Source organism: Plecotus auritus, assembly GCF_963455305.1.
Source record: "Plecotus auritus genome assembly, chromosome: X".
NCBI lineage: Eukaryota > Metazoa > Chordata > Mammalia > Chiroptera > Vespertilionidae > Plecotus > Plecotus auritus.
The window spans coordinates 8038995-8055033 of NC_137784.1; the positions used below are offsets into that span (position 1 = coordinate 8038995).

At 38.6% G+C, this 16039-nt stretch overlaps 1 protein-coding gene across 4 annotated transcripts in view; it reads left to right on the plus strand.

Annotated features, from left to right (window-relative positions):
- MOSPD2 (motile sperm domain containing 2) overlaps nucleotides 1-16039 on the plus strand; it is a 55455-nt gene that overhangs the window by 13337 nt on the left and 26079 nt on the right. For all 4 annotated transcript variants that reach the window (XM_080652600.1, XM_080652598.1, XM_080652599.1 and 1 more), the window contains exons 3-8: nucleotides 37-192; nucleotides 2039-2125; nucleotides 4058-4212; nucleotides 8735-8795; nucleotides 10227-10265; nucleotides 15495-15619. In XM_080652600.1, coding sequence (XP_080508726.1) covers nucleotides 37-192; nucleotides 2039-2125; nucleotides 4058-4212; nucleotides 8735-8795; nucleotides 10227-10265; nucleotides 15495-15619 — 623 coding nt within the window. The remainder of the gene's footprint in view (nucleotides 1-36; nucleotides 193-2038; nucleotides 2126-4057; nucleotides 4213-8734; nucleotides 8796-10226; nucleotides 10266-15494; nucleotides 15620-16039) is intronic.

Sequence of the window (16039 nt, forward strand, 5' to 3'; positions counted from 1 at the left end):
ATCTGACTTGGATATTTATTTCTGTTTGTCCCCTAGATAAGTCAGACAAATATGATCCACGTGATGTTGAAAGGCTACAACAAGATGATAACTGGGTTGAAAGTTACTTATGTTGGAGACATGACGTTGTAGATGAAACATTGAAGATGATCGATGAGAGTTTTCAGTGGAGGAAAGAAATGGCTGTCAACGGTAAGCTGTTCAATTTAACCTTGGCAGTATACTGTCCCCTGTACAAATGTTACTGGTTTACTTTTACCAGTAAGTAATAGCATATTTGCAAATATCCTTGGCAGTCATCATCAACATCAGAATACGATGTTTTAGCCAAAACCGGTTTGGCTCAGTGGATAGAGCGTCGGCCTGCGGACTGAAAGGTCCCAGGTTCGATTCCGGTCAAGGGCACGTGACTTGGTTGCGGGCACCCCCAGTAGGAGGTGTGCAAGAGGCAGCTGATCGATGTGTCTCTCTCATCGATGTTTCTAACTCTCTATCCCTCTTCCTTCCTCTCTGTAAAAAATCAATAAAATATATTTAAAAAAAAAAAAAGAATACGATGTTTTACACAGTCCCACTAACACTTTGAAAGGAGTGTCATAAGACTTAAGTGTAGGGTGGATCATTCGAAAGGCAATCAGGTCACCAAGGAGCAGAATCACACTGATTCTTCACTCACAGCAGTCTCATAACCTGTGCTTGTTTAGTTCGGTACTATTAAACAATAGCAAGACAGCATCTTCACTCTCAGGCCCGGACATATGGAGCTACTATTTGCCTATTTCTCTCTGTTGTTGACGTATGTCTTTACCCCCAGAGTTCCTTGTGCTAATAGTGGTTCCTTATAGAATTAATGAAAGGGGGTCCCCAAAAAGCAAGCTTATCCTCAAGGATGCCTTTGGCAGCCTTCTTTTAACTGCTTCATTTGAAGGCTCACTTCAAGATTAAAATTTTCTCCACAAACAGGAGTTTTAAAACGTAGAGGGGGTGTTTATAATAGTCTTCAAGTATATAAAGGACTCTTCTCAGGCAAGGTTACCCATTATCTCTCTTCTAAAAATTTACCAAGAAACTGGCATAACTTTTGGTTTTGATGGGGTATAAAGAAGGATTTTCTGACCTTGAAGATTATAAACTCTGCAGTGACTGAGTCTGGAGACTTATACAGAATAACCAACAAATAAATCCAGAGCAGACACTCTCCCCGCTCTTCCTCTTATAGAAGGAATCCTTCAGAAGGAATATTGTTTAAAAATAATTTGCTTGGAAATGTCAAAACTAGGTAATTTCAACAAACTGAAACATTTATAAATATAAATCTGATCTTTCTAAATCACTTACATACAGAATGAACTTTTACACTTAGTAGTTTTTCTTACATAGAATTGCTTGTTTCTAGTTGCAAACAGCAGGAAGATGATAATAGGGAGTGGGGGAGGATACAGGAACCTTTGAAAGTTCTAGGTGAACTAGCAGTGAATGTAACAAAAGCCTTGGCACTTGCCACCTTGCTCCATTGGTTATCAGCCTCACTAGAGACTAAACAGGCCCCTTTTGTTCCTCTTGCTAAAGGAGCTAGCATTTTTAAGTATTTTCCAATTGCCCCAAGATTATAAAATGTATTAAACTCTGCTGGATATCAAACTTCGTAGAAAAATCGTATTTTGCAAAAGAAACCACAGTGATTTTTCATTATTTCTGAAGCTGTCATGTGGATATTTGCTGACATGTTCTCTTGAGATTGGCCAGTAGTGATAATATTTGTTTGCAAGTCTTTATGTGGAACACAGAACATGGAAATGTGTCTACATAAATAATTACTGACGTCAGAGGGCGATGGATGTTTTTCATTTCTCTCATCTATGCTTTTATGTAGTTTGTTTACTTAGTAAGAAACACCATTTTTATTGCCATTCTATCCAGATGTTTGAATAAGCTTTATCTTTTTTTTTCTATTAGAACTTTAACCTTTACATTGTGAGTTTTCTTTTTTAAAAGGTGCCTAAGTTACAATTACTCATCAACATTTATCACTTTTTAGATCTGACTGAAGCCTCTATTCCCAGATGGTTACTGGAAATTGGTGGTATTTATCTCCATGGTTATGACAAAGAAGGCAACAAGTTGTGTGAGTATATTTAACTTATGTACTGGTTTTTCAAGACTTTGAGATGTACTTATCTATCTCAACAGAATTAGTAAGAGGCAGCACTTTCTGTCTTTGCAAGTTTCCTGTAACTGGGGATTGTTAGGGCCATCTTGACTGAGCATCAGATACTTAGTAGTTATACTGCTGTGTGCATTATAATAAAACGGACAGCAAAGGCAAATGCTACATCCTCTCACACAGCCAAAATTATGTAATTCAGAGCCATTATCTTCTTTGTAATTTGACTGTGATATTAAAATTCAACCTAGTATTTTTACAGAAAAACTTTTTTGATGGGCCCCAATGGTTAATAAATGGACTTTTTTTCAAGTTTCCCAGTCTGCCCCTCTAGCTTCTTTTTCAATCTGTGTGATAGCAGGAAGAACAGGGGCACTCATCCCTGCTGTCCCAAGGACTTTCTTCCCTCCCCGTAACCCAAAATCCAGCTTGGTTTAGTACCAAGGCTAAGCCTCGGCAGGAGTGTCAGAACCCCATCCCAAGCAGAGTCAGTGCAATTTGCTCGCCCTCTGTCGTGTGTGGTCTCTTCCTGTTGGAACAGTTTAGTATTCTTTTTGCATTTTCCTCCTATCACTGGCTCCTCCTTCTTGGTCTTTCTCATTTCTCCCTTTCCACCTTCCCTTAAATTTGCTTCCTTGGCTTCATTCCTTCCTGCGCCTCTTTTACTTTCCAGCTGATACAGTCTCTGAGGGTGATCTCAAGTACCTTGACAGCCTCAGCTTCCTTCCCTCCCCAACAGCGGCAAGCCCACAACATCCCAGGCCACATTCACATACCTCACTGACCCTCACTGACCGGTGCCACCAGAATGATTGCTGGCCTGCTGCCCTCAACACAGCACACAGCTGAACATCTGTGTCCCACCCCCTGCTCTGTCTCTGTACTGCCCAGCTCAGGCCAAAAAACATATACTCTTCCGTCTGCCAGAGCTTCAGTGAACCCCTCTCCATGTTCACCAGCACTTCCTCAGTTTAGTCCCTCACTGCCCCCTTCTCCCTAATCCCTTCCCAGGGCATTACCTGTTGCGTTTCCTTCTCTGCCTCTTCCTCTCTCCCCTCTGGGCTGCTGCCTGAGAGATGTTGTCGATAGGAAAATCAAAAACACCTTAGTATATCACTCAGGGTCCTTCACACCCACTCTGTCTATTTAGCTTCTCCTCTCACCACTCATCACTTTTTGTCTCAGCTGCCACCACTCTGAACACCACACTCCGCCCACATTCAGGACACAGGCTCACACTGGCATAGTGCCTCTGTGTGGCTTTTCCACTGAAGGAACATTTTCTCTAGTGCTTGATAGAACCAATGGCTTGTTTTTGGTTTTTTTTTGTGTTTGTTTTTTGTGTTTTTTTTAAATATATTTTATTGATTTTTCACAGAGAGGAAGGGAGAGGGATAGAGAGCTAGAAACATCAATGAGAGAGAAACATCGATCAGCTGCCTCCTGCACATCCCGCACTGAGGATGTGCCTGCAACCAAGGTACACGCCCTTGACTGGAATCGAGCCCAGGACCGTTCAGTCCACAGGCCGATGCTCTATCCACGGAGCCAAACCAGTCAGGGCAAATGCCTTTTTTTTGTGAAGCATGGTGAAGAGTACTCTTAGGTTATGACCACATATTGTTTGTTCACCTGTATTTTCTTTCCCCCTTACTTACTAGTGAAGTTTACTTATTTCTTAAGGGGATGGGAAAAATAGTTTCCTTCCTGCTACTCTTCTTTAAGGTTCCCAAGTGCGCATTAGTTGTCATTTTTAAAAAGGAAGAGATATTTTTGATCTGAGAAATAAAATGAATTATAAATGGAAAAATGAAAAGGGATAGAATGATATATGTATACAATAATATTATAAAGTCATAATTTTTTATGTTTTATCTAATGTTCTCCTCAAAGTGTGGATCAGGGTGAAGTATCATGTAAAAGACCATAAAACCATATTGGACAAAAAGAAGCTTATCGCATTCTGGCTGGAACGTTATGCTAAAAGAGAAAATGGGAAACCCATCACAGTGATGTTTGACCTGTCAGAAACTGGAATCAATAGCATAGTAAGCACTTTTTAAAATTCTAAGTGATTGTTTATCATGGTGTGCTCCCTCTCCTATCCTCCCTGCCATTCCCCCCCCCACCAAATATTGCTATAAAATTGAGCTAATAACAAGGTTATGTTGGGAATTTATCCCCCCCCCCTGAATTGTGAGTGAAGTCAAATATAGAATACAATTTGCAAAGAAATAAATTTACTTCAGTGTTTGGCATTGAAACTGTAATTTCCCAGAAATGCTCCTTGTCTGATACCCAGAATATAAATGTAGGATGTGGAGGCTGGCAGGGTACTGAGTAGATGTGGTAACAGTGACCTTTTCTATCAAAGCTCTTATCCTACAACACCTAACCCTGTGCCTGGCACAGCATAATGCACTCAGTAAATACTGAGCAAAGTGACATCTGCTCTGTTGTACCGTTAGATTCATACCGTGTTTTAACGTTGCGAGATGTCCAGCTGAGTTTTGCACATACAGCACTTTTGTGATTTTGTTTGGGGTCCTTTGTTTGCTTGTTTGGATTTTTTGTTTGTTTGATTTGGTTAGCTTTGGAAAACAGCTGTCTCCAGGTGATTTTCCCAAGCTTAAAAAATAAGTAAAAGCTACCCGTCCTTATTTTTGGGCCCTTGTGACCTTAATGGTAACTACAAACCCTTCAGCAGGGATGGGGATCCATTAGCACATTTACTAGAACTGATGTCTCTTAACTTCAAACCATGGCTAATTCTGGTAGCTGTGAAGTGTCATTTGCACACCTGCCTAGGGCAGTGTTAAAACCTTTTTGAAAATCCACTTGACAAAGTATGTTAAGAATCTTAAAGTGTTCACATTCATATTCTTTGCCTGGTAACTATCTTCTGGAAATTTATTCTAAAGAAAGAATCCTGAGTACAGAAAAAGAATCCTGAGTACAGAATCCTGAGTACAGAATCCTGAGTACATTGCTATCAAATGTTTTTTTCAGAGTGTCATTTAAAATAATGAAAAGTTAGAAAAATGTATACGTCAACATGGTGAAATGGTAAATTGAGGTGTACTCATTTATGGGAGTATGTATAATGGTGTTTATAAATAATTTGCAGTAATATTGGAAAATACCTCTTTTAAATGGAAAAGGCAACAGGGTTATATCACAGTGAAACCTAGCCCTCAAAAAGTCTTAGACATTAAAAAACAACAACAACAGATAAACAAAATACATAATAGAGAGAACCACTAGAGAGAAGTAGAGATGAGTTTTGGGTGGTGGAACCACAGACTTTTTCCCCCCATCTTTCTATCTTTATATTTAAAGAGCTCATTGCCCTGGATTTTTTTCAGTGTAGTTCTGTGTCAGTGAGTTTTAGATTACAGAGTAAATCGTTTTATGCCCAAAATATAAATCAAAATGCCTAGGTAAATAATATTTCATAAAAATAAATCATGATTCTGTTATCTTTTATGTGCAGTAATTTCTAAGTATTTACCCAGAATAATGAAAAATAAATGTTAATGTTTTTTATTGCCAAATATAGGGGCAAAGACTTGACTTGAACTGTCTGATTTTTTTTTCAAGCTATAAAAGATATGCTTTCTCATTATCTTTAATTTATAAATAAGGTTTATTTGCATGACTAAATATTTAAATAATATTGTTTTAAAATACTTGAATCGTATTGAATTATTTTTATATATGACCCTAATAATTCATGAAAGATTTAAGTTGGCTTATAAAGATGTATGCAGAATTACAAGGCAAGAAATTTAAAGAATTACTTTTTAGAGTTGGGCCAGTAATTTGGCTCTAAGCTTTCAGCTGCCTACCTGAAAAAAATGGAATCATTTAAATTCAGAGATTATAATTTAAAACCAGTGTCTTAGGAAAAATATATGCATTCCTGATACTTAAAGTAGAGAGAAAAGTCTTTCATGAGTCCTCAAAGGGAGGGCATTTTACAAGATAATGTATAGCGTCCTTGAAAATATTCTCACAGAATGTAGACCAATCATTTCATAGAGCTTTTTTATGTAGTACCCACTAATATATGTACACCAGTGGCATCCTATCAAATCCACGTGAATTAACAGTAACTTGGGATTTTATGCGCAAGGCCATTCAATTACAGAAAAGATGAAAACAAGAATATCAGATAAAAACTTTTTAGGCAAAGTCTCTGGAGGGCACAGATCATATACTAGGTAACCAAATTTATATATAAGGACTTATTGAGATATTTCTTTAACCCTTGACTAAAAATTATTAAACTCTCTGCACAGTGGGTATAATGATTAGTTATAAAGGTGTTATTACATAGTAGGATTTATCCCATAATAAATGCTTAAGATAGTTAAGGAAGCTTACTGTACAGTTTACTAAAGTTAAAGATGCTGCAACTCACCTACTAGGAATGACTTAATAGACTCTCATCTCTAGGACAACCCACCTTTCAGAATTGATGGCTTTAAGTTTGCCTGGTTATATGTAGCTTTCATCCTATCCTATCTAATAAAAGAGTAATATGCAAATTTAACCATCCGCTACACCCACCAGCCACGCCCACCAACCAATCAGGAGCGAAAATGCAAATAAACCCAACCAAGATGGCTACGGCCACAGAGAGCAGGAGGGAGCACGGCGATGGAGGAAGCCAAGCTTTCCGCCTGCTCTTGCTGGCCTAGGCCTCCACTCAAGGCTACAAAGTTTCAATGATAGAAGATACATAAACCCAAACAGAAATGGCGGCAGCCATGGAGCTGGAAAGAGCAGGAGGCTAGGGTTGCCCCTGGCGATGGAGGAAGCCAAGCTTTCCGCACACCCTGGCCGGCCCAGGCCTCCACTTAAGGCTACAAAGTTTCAATTATAGAAGATACATAAATCCCAGTAGAAATGTCTGCCGCCACAGAGCAAGCAGAAGGCTTGGCTCTGCTCCAGGCTACAAAGTTTCAATTGTAGAAGATAAATAAACCCCAGATACCAGGGCCTCTGCTTGGGTCACCAGGGGGCGTGGCCGGCCTGCAAAACACCACAGGCCCCTCACCCAGGCCGCCCCACGCCCCAAGGGAACCCCCACCCTGATCCCGGACATCCTTCAGGGCAAACCAGCTGGCCCCCACCAGTGCACCAGGCCTCTATCCTATCTAATAAAAGAGTAATATGCAGATTGACCATCACTCCAACACACAAGATGGCTACTCCCATGTGGTCAAAGATCCTGCCCCCATGTGGACACAAGATGGCCACCACAAGATGGCCAGCAGGGGAGGGCAGTTGGGAGGGACCAGGCCTGCAAGGGAGGGCAGTTTGGGGCGATCAAGCCTGCAGGGGAGGGCAGTTAGGGTGATCAAGCCGGCAGAGGAGGGAAGTTGGGGGCGACCAGGCCTGCAGGGAAGGGCAGTTGGGAGGGACCCAGGCCTGCAAGGGAGAGCAGTTGGGGGGGACCAGGCCTGCAGGGGAGGGCAGTTAGGGGTTACCAGGCCTGCAGGGGAGGGCAGTTAGGGGAAAACAGGCTGGCAGGGGAACAGTTAGGCATCAATCAGGCTGGCAGGCAGAGCGTTTAGGGGCAATCAGGAAGGCAGGCAGGCGAGCAGTTGGGAGCCAGCAGTCCTGGATTGTGAGAGGGATGTCCGACTGCCCGTTTAAGCCCGATCCCAATGGGCATCCCTCAAGGGGTCCCAGATTGGAGAGGGTGCAGGCTGGGCCAAGGGACAGCCCCCCCCCCCCCCCGCCCGTGCACGAATTTCGTGCACCGGGCCTCTAGTAGTCCTTATAAGAAGGCTGGTCAGGATTAGTAAGTCAGCTTATGGCCATGGAATAACATGTAATAAAATGATCCATATGAGTAGTAACCCTAATAGCCTAATTTCATGTTACTGTGTTCAATGCAGTGGAGCCTAACAGTTAACTATGCTTATAAAGGCTTCCAGAAATGGAAGTTAAAAAACAATACTTGAATGTAAACTGAGAAATTCTAATTCTCATTCTAGATCTCTAAATAAGAGGAAAGAATCTTGAAGTAAAATAGAGCAGGCCAATATGATAAGATTAATTATGGAACAAAAGATTAATAAAATATGTTTTATTCAAGCTATTATGAAGTATAGAAATTAGCTTTAAAATCAAATGTTGCGGAATTTATATACATATGTTTTATTATCCCACATGGTCAGGTTATAAACTTTATACATGATTCATTAATTCTTTAATTATTCAGCAGATTTTTTAGAGTTTCTCTATGAGGATTGCTTTTAGCTCCATTTTATAATTCCATGCTATCTTAGCAGCCTGAGATCTAACTAGTTTGAGGTAACATGAATGATGCTTAAGCTTCTGATTTCTTTAACTTAGTTTTAGGACTGATTATTATAATTAGCTTAATGACTTAAGACCTTAATCCTTGGGAATCTATGTATTTATACATGAGCTTTTTTTAAAGAATTTAATAATTATATCATTTGTATTTAATAATTTATCACTTTTAGAAATATGCAGTTTAAAATTCTCTAATGTGGACAGTCTTAAAAATTTAAATGTGTAATCTTTTTTTAGGACATGGATTTTGTACGCTTTATCATCAACTGCTTTAAGGTTTATTACCCTAAATACCTCTGTAAGTAACTTATTCCTTTATAAACATACTAGAGGCCCATGCACTGGTGGGGTCCCTCGGCCTGGCCTTCAGGGATCGGGCCAAAACCGGCCCTCCGACATCCCCCGAGGGGTTCTGGATTGTGAGAGGGTGCAGGCCAGTCTGAGGGACCCCACCGGTGCCCGATCAGGACTGGGGAGGGACCGTGGGAGGGCTGCAGGGCATGTCTGGCCCATCTTGCCCAGTCCCTGTCGCAGGAACCCAGCAGCAAGTTAACATACCGATCAGAGCATCTGCCCCCTGGTGGTCAGTGCACATCATAGCGACTGGTCAAACAGATACTTAGCATATTAGGCTTTTATTATATGGGATGAAATGTAGAAACTGTAAACAATGTCTGAAAATTGTGGAGCTTTATATTATTATAGACTTTAATAGCTGAAACATTGTTTTCTGATGAAGAGCTTAAATGTGTTCATAGAAGTTTAAGCACATATTGTAATAGGCATAGGGGGAAATTTTCATAAATAATCATGTCCTTTAGAGTTAGTTTTAAGAGTTTAAGTTCTAAACTGTACATATGGTATCCTATAACATACACACACACACACACACAAACACACACACACGTACATAAAAACATACACTTATTTCAAAGATTAACCCATTTTTACTAATCTTTCAATTCAGAAATTCCTTTAAAATATTTATTACATTGACCTTGGCTGGGTAGCTCAGTTGATTAGAGCATTGTCCCGATATGGCAAGGTTGTGGATTCAGTCCCAGGTCAGGGCACATATAAGAATCAACCAATGAATGCATAAGTGGAACAACAAATTGATATTTCTCTCTCTCTCTCTCTCCCTCTCTCCCCTCCTCTCTCTAAAAGACAATTTCAAATGAAAGAAAACATTTATTATATGGAATGTCCTACATACAAGAAACAGATTAATATTGATAAAGTGGACTCTGTGATAAGCAATACTGACACATAAAGTACATTGTGTTACCATTTGCTATTTACAAATTGTCATTGAGAAAACGACGATAGTGTACTGCATTTGAATCTGACATTGAAACTGTTTTAAAGTTCAGTGGACTTCAACAGTAATATGACATGCCACATCCAGACTCCATTTACCCACTTAACAATTTTCTTTTGTACCTTTATGCAAACAACAAAAACAATAAACAAACAAAAGGCCAAGCTACTTGCCAAAGGACAGTGATAATGCAATATTTATTTCCTATAAGCTATTCTCCTTGGCTGGGCTCCTCACTGTTTTGAGAAGTTGGTTTAGTTCTAGCACCACTCACCCTTCACTGACTTAGAAAAGAGTCAGCTCCGTTTTTTGTTACATTCAGATCATCATTTTTTCTAGGTTAGATATATGTGATATTACTATAGTGGTACTAAGTCACATTCAACGATTTTTTTTTTCATCTTTCAGCAAAAATAGTGATCTTTGATATGCCTTGGATAATGAACGGTGAGTATATTTATTACCTATACTTTCTAAAACGGAATGTCTGATTTCCTTTTTTCTTTGCCAACTTCGCCACATTGCTGTGGTTGTTTAAAAAAATGTTTATATTGTGCTTGGTGTATACTCTTTAGTGGCTAGATCTAAACCATTCAAAGGCTGTTCCAAGGCAAACTAGTCTAATTTTTCTACCCCATAGGGTCACCCACTAGTCTTCTCTCAAACCAGTCTCAGGATAGTCAACCATTCAGGTAAAACTGTAGTCTGAAGCCTCAGTTTATCTCCCACAGGTGGGGTATTTCATGAAACACAGGCCTTAGCTAGGTTTTCTCATGGGCTTCAGGTGTTGAGGAGGAAGGTGGGATGAATCTGAAATGTACTCCAAATCTCTGTAGTCACATACCCCTAGGACAGTGGTCGGCAAACTCATTAGTCAACAGAGCCAAATAGCAACAGTACAACGATTGAAATTTCTTTTGAGAGCCAAATTTTTTAAACTTAAACTTCTTCTAACGCCACTTCTTCAAAATAGACTCGCCCAGGCCATGGTATTTTGTGGAAGAGCCACAACCACGGGGCCAAAGAGCCGCATGTGGCTCGCGAGCTGCAGTTTGCTGACCACTGCCCTAGGATGACAGTCATAATATATGTTTTTCAAATTATTGGAAAACACTGGTTATCAAAAATCTCACAAAGAAAAGCCCAGGTCCAAATGGCTTCACTGGTAAATTCTACCAAACATACAGAAGCAACACCAATCCTTTGTAAATATGAGCAAGTATATGCCTAATCACAAACATCACAGGAAAACTATGGACCACTATCTTGTATGAATATAGATGGACCAATCCTCAATAAAGTACTAGCAAACTGAATCTAGCAACATATAAAAAGGATTATACACCATGACCAAGTGGGATTTATCTCAGGAATGCAAAATCAGTTCAACAAAAGAAAATCAAACAGTGTTATCCACCATATTAATAGGCTAAAAGAAAAAAAAATGATCCTCTCAATAGACACAGAAAAAGCATTTGAAAAAATTCAGTAGTCTCCTGATAAACACACTCAAGAAACTAGGAATAGAAGGCACAAATCGTTGAAGCAACTGTGAAGTTAGGGGGACCACAGTAGTCCACACAGACTACCATCACTTCTGAAAAACTGTAAGGTCAAGGGGTTCCCCAAACCAGTCTCCCTCAGGTTTACTAGGATGACTTACAGAACTCACTGAAAGCAGGTATACTCGCAGCTACAGTTTATTACAGGGAAAAGATTCAGATTAAAATTAGCAAAGGGAAGAAAAACATAGAATCAAATCCAGGGAAATACCAAATGTGGAGGAAGTTAGTATTCCAGCATCAATATGTGGCAGTACCCATGGGGTAATGCCAATCAGAAAAGATCACCCAAACTTCAGGGCTCAGAGTTTTTATTGGGGTTTCATTACATAGGCCAGACTGATTTACCACAGTGTTTACCCCGTCTTCCCAGAGGTTTACTGATACTATGTGATGCAAAGCCCCCCCTCTAAGTCATATTGTTCCTGTGTGACCCAAGGCCCCCAGACAAACAAAGACAGTCGTGTCAAGCATGAAGATTATCTCCCAGCAGCTAAAGACCAAGGCCAGACCTTTCTTTGAGTAAGGTTAAGTCTTCACTACTCAGAAGAGAACCTCCAGAGCCTGATAAAGGGCATCTAGGTAAAACCTGCATTTGTGAAAACCCACAGCTAACATGAAGCAATACTAACAATAGTTGCAGCTGACATAATCTTATATATGCAAAATTTTAAGGAATGCAAACACACAGAAACTTATTAGAACTAATAAATGAGTTCAGCAAGGTGGCAGGATGCAAACTTAATACACAAAATCAATTGTATTTCTATATACTCGCAATGAATTATCCAAAAATGAAATTAAGAAAATTTCATTTATAATAGCATCACAAAGAATAAAATACTTAAAAATAAAATTAATAAAAGAAGTTTGATACTTGTAAACTGAAAACTACGTAACACCACTGAAAGATATTAAAGACCTAGGTAAACATCTCTTATTCAAGGATTGGAAGACCTAATATTGTTAATATGACGATACTTCCTGAATTGATCCACAAATTTAATGCAGCCCCTGTCAAAATCTCAGCTGCCTTTTTTTTTTACAGTAATTAGCAATCAGTTGACTTTATAATTGATATGGAAATGCAGGAGACTCAGAGTAGTAAAAATAATCTTAAAAAAGAACAATGAAATTGGGAGGACTCACACTATTTTAAAAAAGTCTTTCTTGATTTTAGAGAGAGGAAGAGAGAGAAAGAAACATCGATTGGTTGTTTCCTATATGTGCCTCAACAGGGGATTAAACCCAAAACCTGGGTATGTGCCCTGACCAGGAATCGAACTAGTGACCTCTTGGTTCATGGGTCAATGCTGAAGTACTGAGCCATACTGTTTGGGCCCCATGTTTTTATTCCAAAACTCACTACAAAGCTATAGCAATTAAGATGTGGTACAGACATAAGGCTAGACAGATACATAGAATTGAGAGTCCAAAAGGAAACTCTAACATTAATGGTTAATTGTTGACAGTGGTGCCAAGACAATTCAGTAGAGAATGAATAGTCTTTTTAATAAAAAGTACTGGGACAACTGAATATCTGCATTCAAAAGAATGTAGGTGGATCTCTACCTCTCATCATATACAAAAGCCAACTCAAATGTAAGAGTTAAAACTATAAAACTCTTATAATAAACCATATGAGTAAATCTTTGTGACCTTGATTAGGTATTATTTTTTTAGATATGACACCAAAAAAAAAACAAAAACCCACATGGGACAAAAGGAAAAAATACTTCGGACTTCATTACTATTTAAATTGTTTGTGCTCCAAAGTATACCACCAAGAAGGTGAAAAGACAGCTGTCAGAATAGAATAAGATATTTACAAATTATACATCTGATAAGGGACTTAGATGTAGAGTATAGAAGTAACTTTTATAATGCAACAATAAAAAAGCAAATAGCTCAATTAAAAAGGTGAAAGATTTGAACAGACATTTTTCCAAAGAAGATGTGTAAACAGCAATGAACACATGACAAGATGCTCAACATTAGTCCTTAATTCAAGTCAAAATCAAATAAGATAGTACTTCATACCCACTAGGATGAGTATAATCAAAGAGACAGATAGTAGCAAGTGTTGACGAGGATGTGGAAAAATTGGAACCCTCATACATTGCTGGTGAGAATGAAAAAATGGCAGTTCTTCAAAGAAGTTAAACATAAAATTACCATATGGCCCAGCAATTCCACTCCTAGCTATATATCTTCAAGAGAAGTGAAACCATATGCTCACACACGAACTTGTACACAAATGTTCATAGCAGCTTCACTCATAATAGTGCAAAGTGGAAACAACCCAAATATTCATAACTGATGAATGGATAAACAAGTGTTATATATCCATAAAATGGACAATTATTCAGTCATAAAAGGGAATTAAATACCTTTTAAATGCTATGTCATGGATGAACCTTAAAAACATGCTAAGTAAGTGAACAAAACCAGTAGAAAAAAAACATTGTATGATTCTATTTATATGAAATGTCCGAAATAGGCAAGTCCATATAGACAGAAAGTAGATTAGTGTTTACCATGGAATGGGAGAAGACAAGACAAGGAGACATTGATAAGTGAGGGTTTCTTTTTGGTGTGATGAAAATGTTCTAAAATTAAGAGAGTGGTGATGGTTGTGCAACTCTGTGAATATACTAAAAACCATTGATGTGTATACTTTAAAAGGATAAATTTTATGGTATGTAAATTATATCTCAGCTAGAGGCCTAGTGCACGAATTCGTGCACGGGTGGGTCCCTCAACCTGGCCAGCAATTGGGGCCGTCTTGCCCAGTCTGGATTGGGGCCAGTCGGCCGGGAGGGGGGGGAGAACCATGGGAGGTTGGCTGTGGGAGCACACTGACTACCAAGGGGCAGCTCCTGCATTGAGTGTCTGCCCCTGGTGGTCAGTGCACATCATAGCGACTGGTTGACCGGTTGTTCAGTCGTTCGGTTGTTTGGTCACTTAGGCTTTTATATACACTGAGTGGCCAGATTATTATGCGTTCAGAGATCATAATAATCTCGCTACTCAGTGTATATAGATAACACTGTTCTAAACTAACAGATAGAGCACTTTAGATAATTCAAGCAGTATAACTTTAAATATGTCAACTCAGACTTTTTAGATAGAAATGAAAATGCAAATGTTATGTAAAAAATTTAAGCACAATTAGCCAAAGTAAAAATATAATTTTCTGAACTATATTCAGCATTTGTTATGCTGTTTTATTTCTTTTTTTCTCTTTTTTATTGAATTTATTGGGGTGACATTGGTTAATACACTTATATAGGTTTCAGGTGTACGATTCTGTAACATCATCTATACATTATATTGTGTATTCACCACCCCAAGTCAAGTCTCCTTCCATTATTATACTGTTTTATTTCTTGATTTAAATTGATGCTTTTGCAAATTTAATGCAGGATTCCTCTTTTAATTTCTTTAAAATGTGTTTGGAATGTCACAATGGAAAGAAGGTTTAAAAAATTAAGTATTTACAGAATGACATGACAGAACAGATTATAATTATTAAACAGCTGGGTTTGATAACAGTTTATTCTTGCTGATTCTGTCAATTCCTCACAATTACGTAGATTGGAGGACTTGAGAGAGAGGCAGAGAAGGTTAGGATTAGGATGGAAATCTGGGTCCAGCTCACACCCATTATGAGGTGGCCTACTTCTCTTCCTGACTTCCCATTTCAGAAAGTTTTCCAGACTGGGAGTTTTATCAGAAACATAAGGCAAATGACTCTTCCCATAATATTGTGCAGTTATTCCCTGAATCAATGCTGTTTGATTTAGTGTCTGGAAATCTTAGTAGTTGGGATTACTGATGGATCTGTGCAGAGGCCAAAACTCTGATGAGTATATTTGAGAACATTAGAGTAATTGAATCTTCTTGAATCTTTATGGACCATTGAAATCTGTAAGGGAAAGTCACAGTGTAAATGCCTATAGGAATTAGACAATGTTAAGTATCATGCCATGGGAATATACCTATTAACAAATTATAGCCTAACCTATTTTCAGAAGACCAGAGTTAGCACCTACAGTAAATTAATTGAGAAAGAGAATGAAAAGAATTTAATAAAGTAACTTTTTTTCTTCAGCTGCTTTCAAAATTGTGAAATCCTGGCTCGGTCCAGAAGCAGTGAGTTTGTTGAAGTTTACAAATAAACATGAAGTCCAAGACTATGTCAGTATAGAATACCTGCCTCCCCACATGGGTGGAACTGTAAGTATAGTACTTGAAACTTGTTCCTAAAATAAGACTGGGCCATGGCTGTATTCTTTCCTCAAGGAATAAGGAAAAGCATTGTCATAATATCCAAAGGAAGCTCATAGATTCACCAAAATAATAAGCAGTGTTACATTTTTTAAGTTTTCAAGTTGTTACATTGCTATTTTTGAATGGGTTTGAACGGAAAAGTATTCAGTAAAAATGTATTCAGTATTTAGAAACAAGTGTTCAGTAAAAGTCTTTCTACTGCTATTTCAGTCACCCTGTGCCCCTCCCCAGTTCCATTATTTCTTATTTTTTCCCCAGGGATCTGTATTGCCTATATAAGCAACTGTAGAATATATGTATAAGCAAATACAGTATATATGTAATACTTCCTTCTTCCCCTCTCTTTTAAACAAGTAGTATATTTAT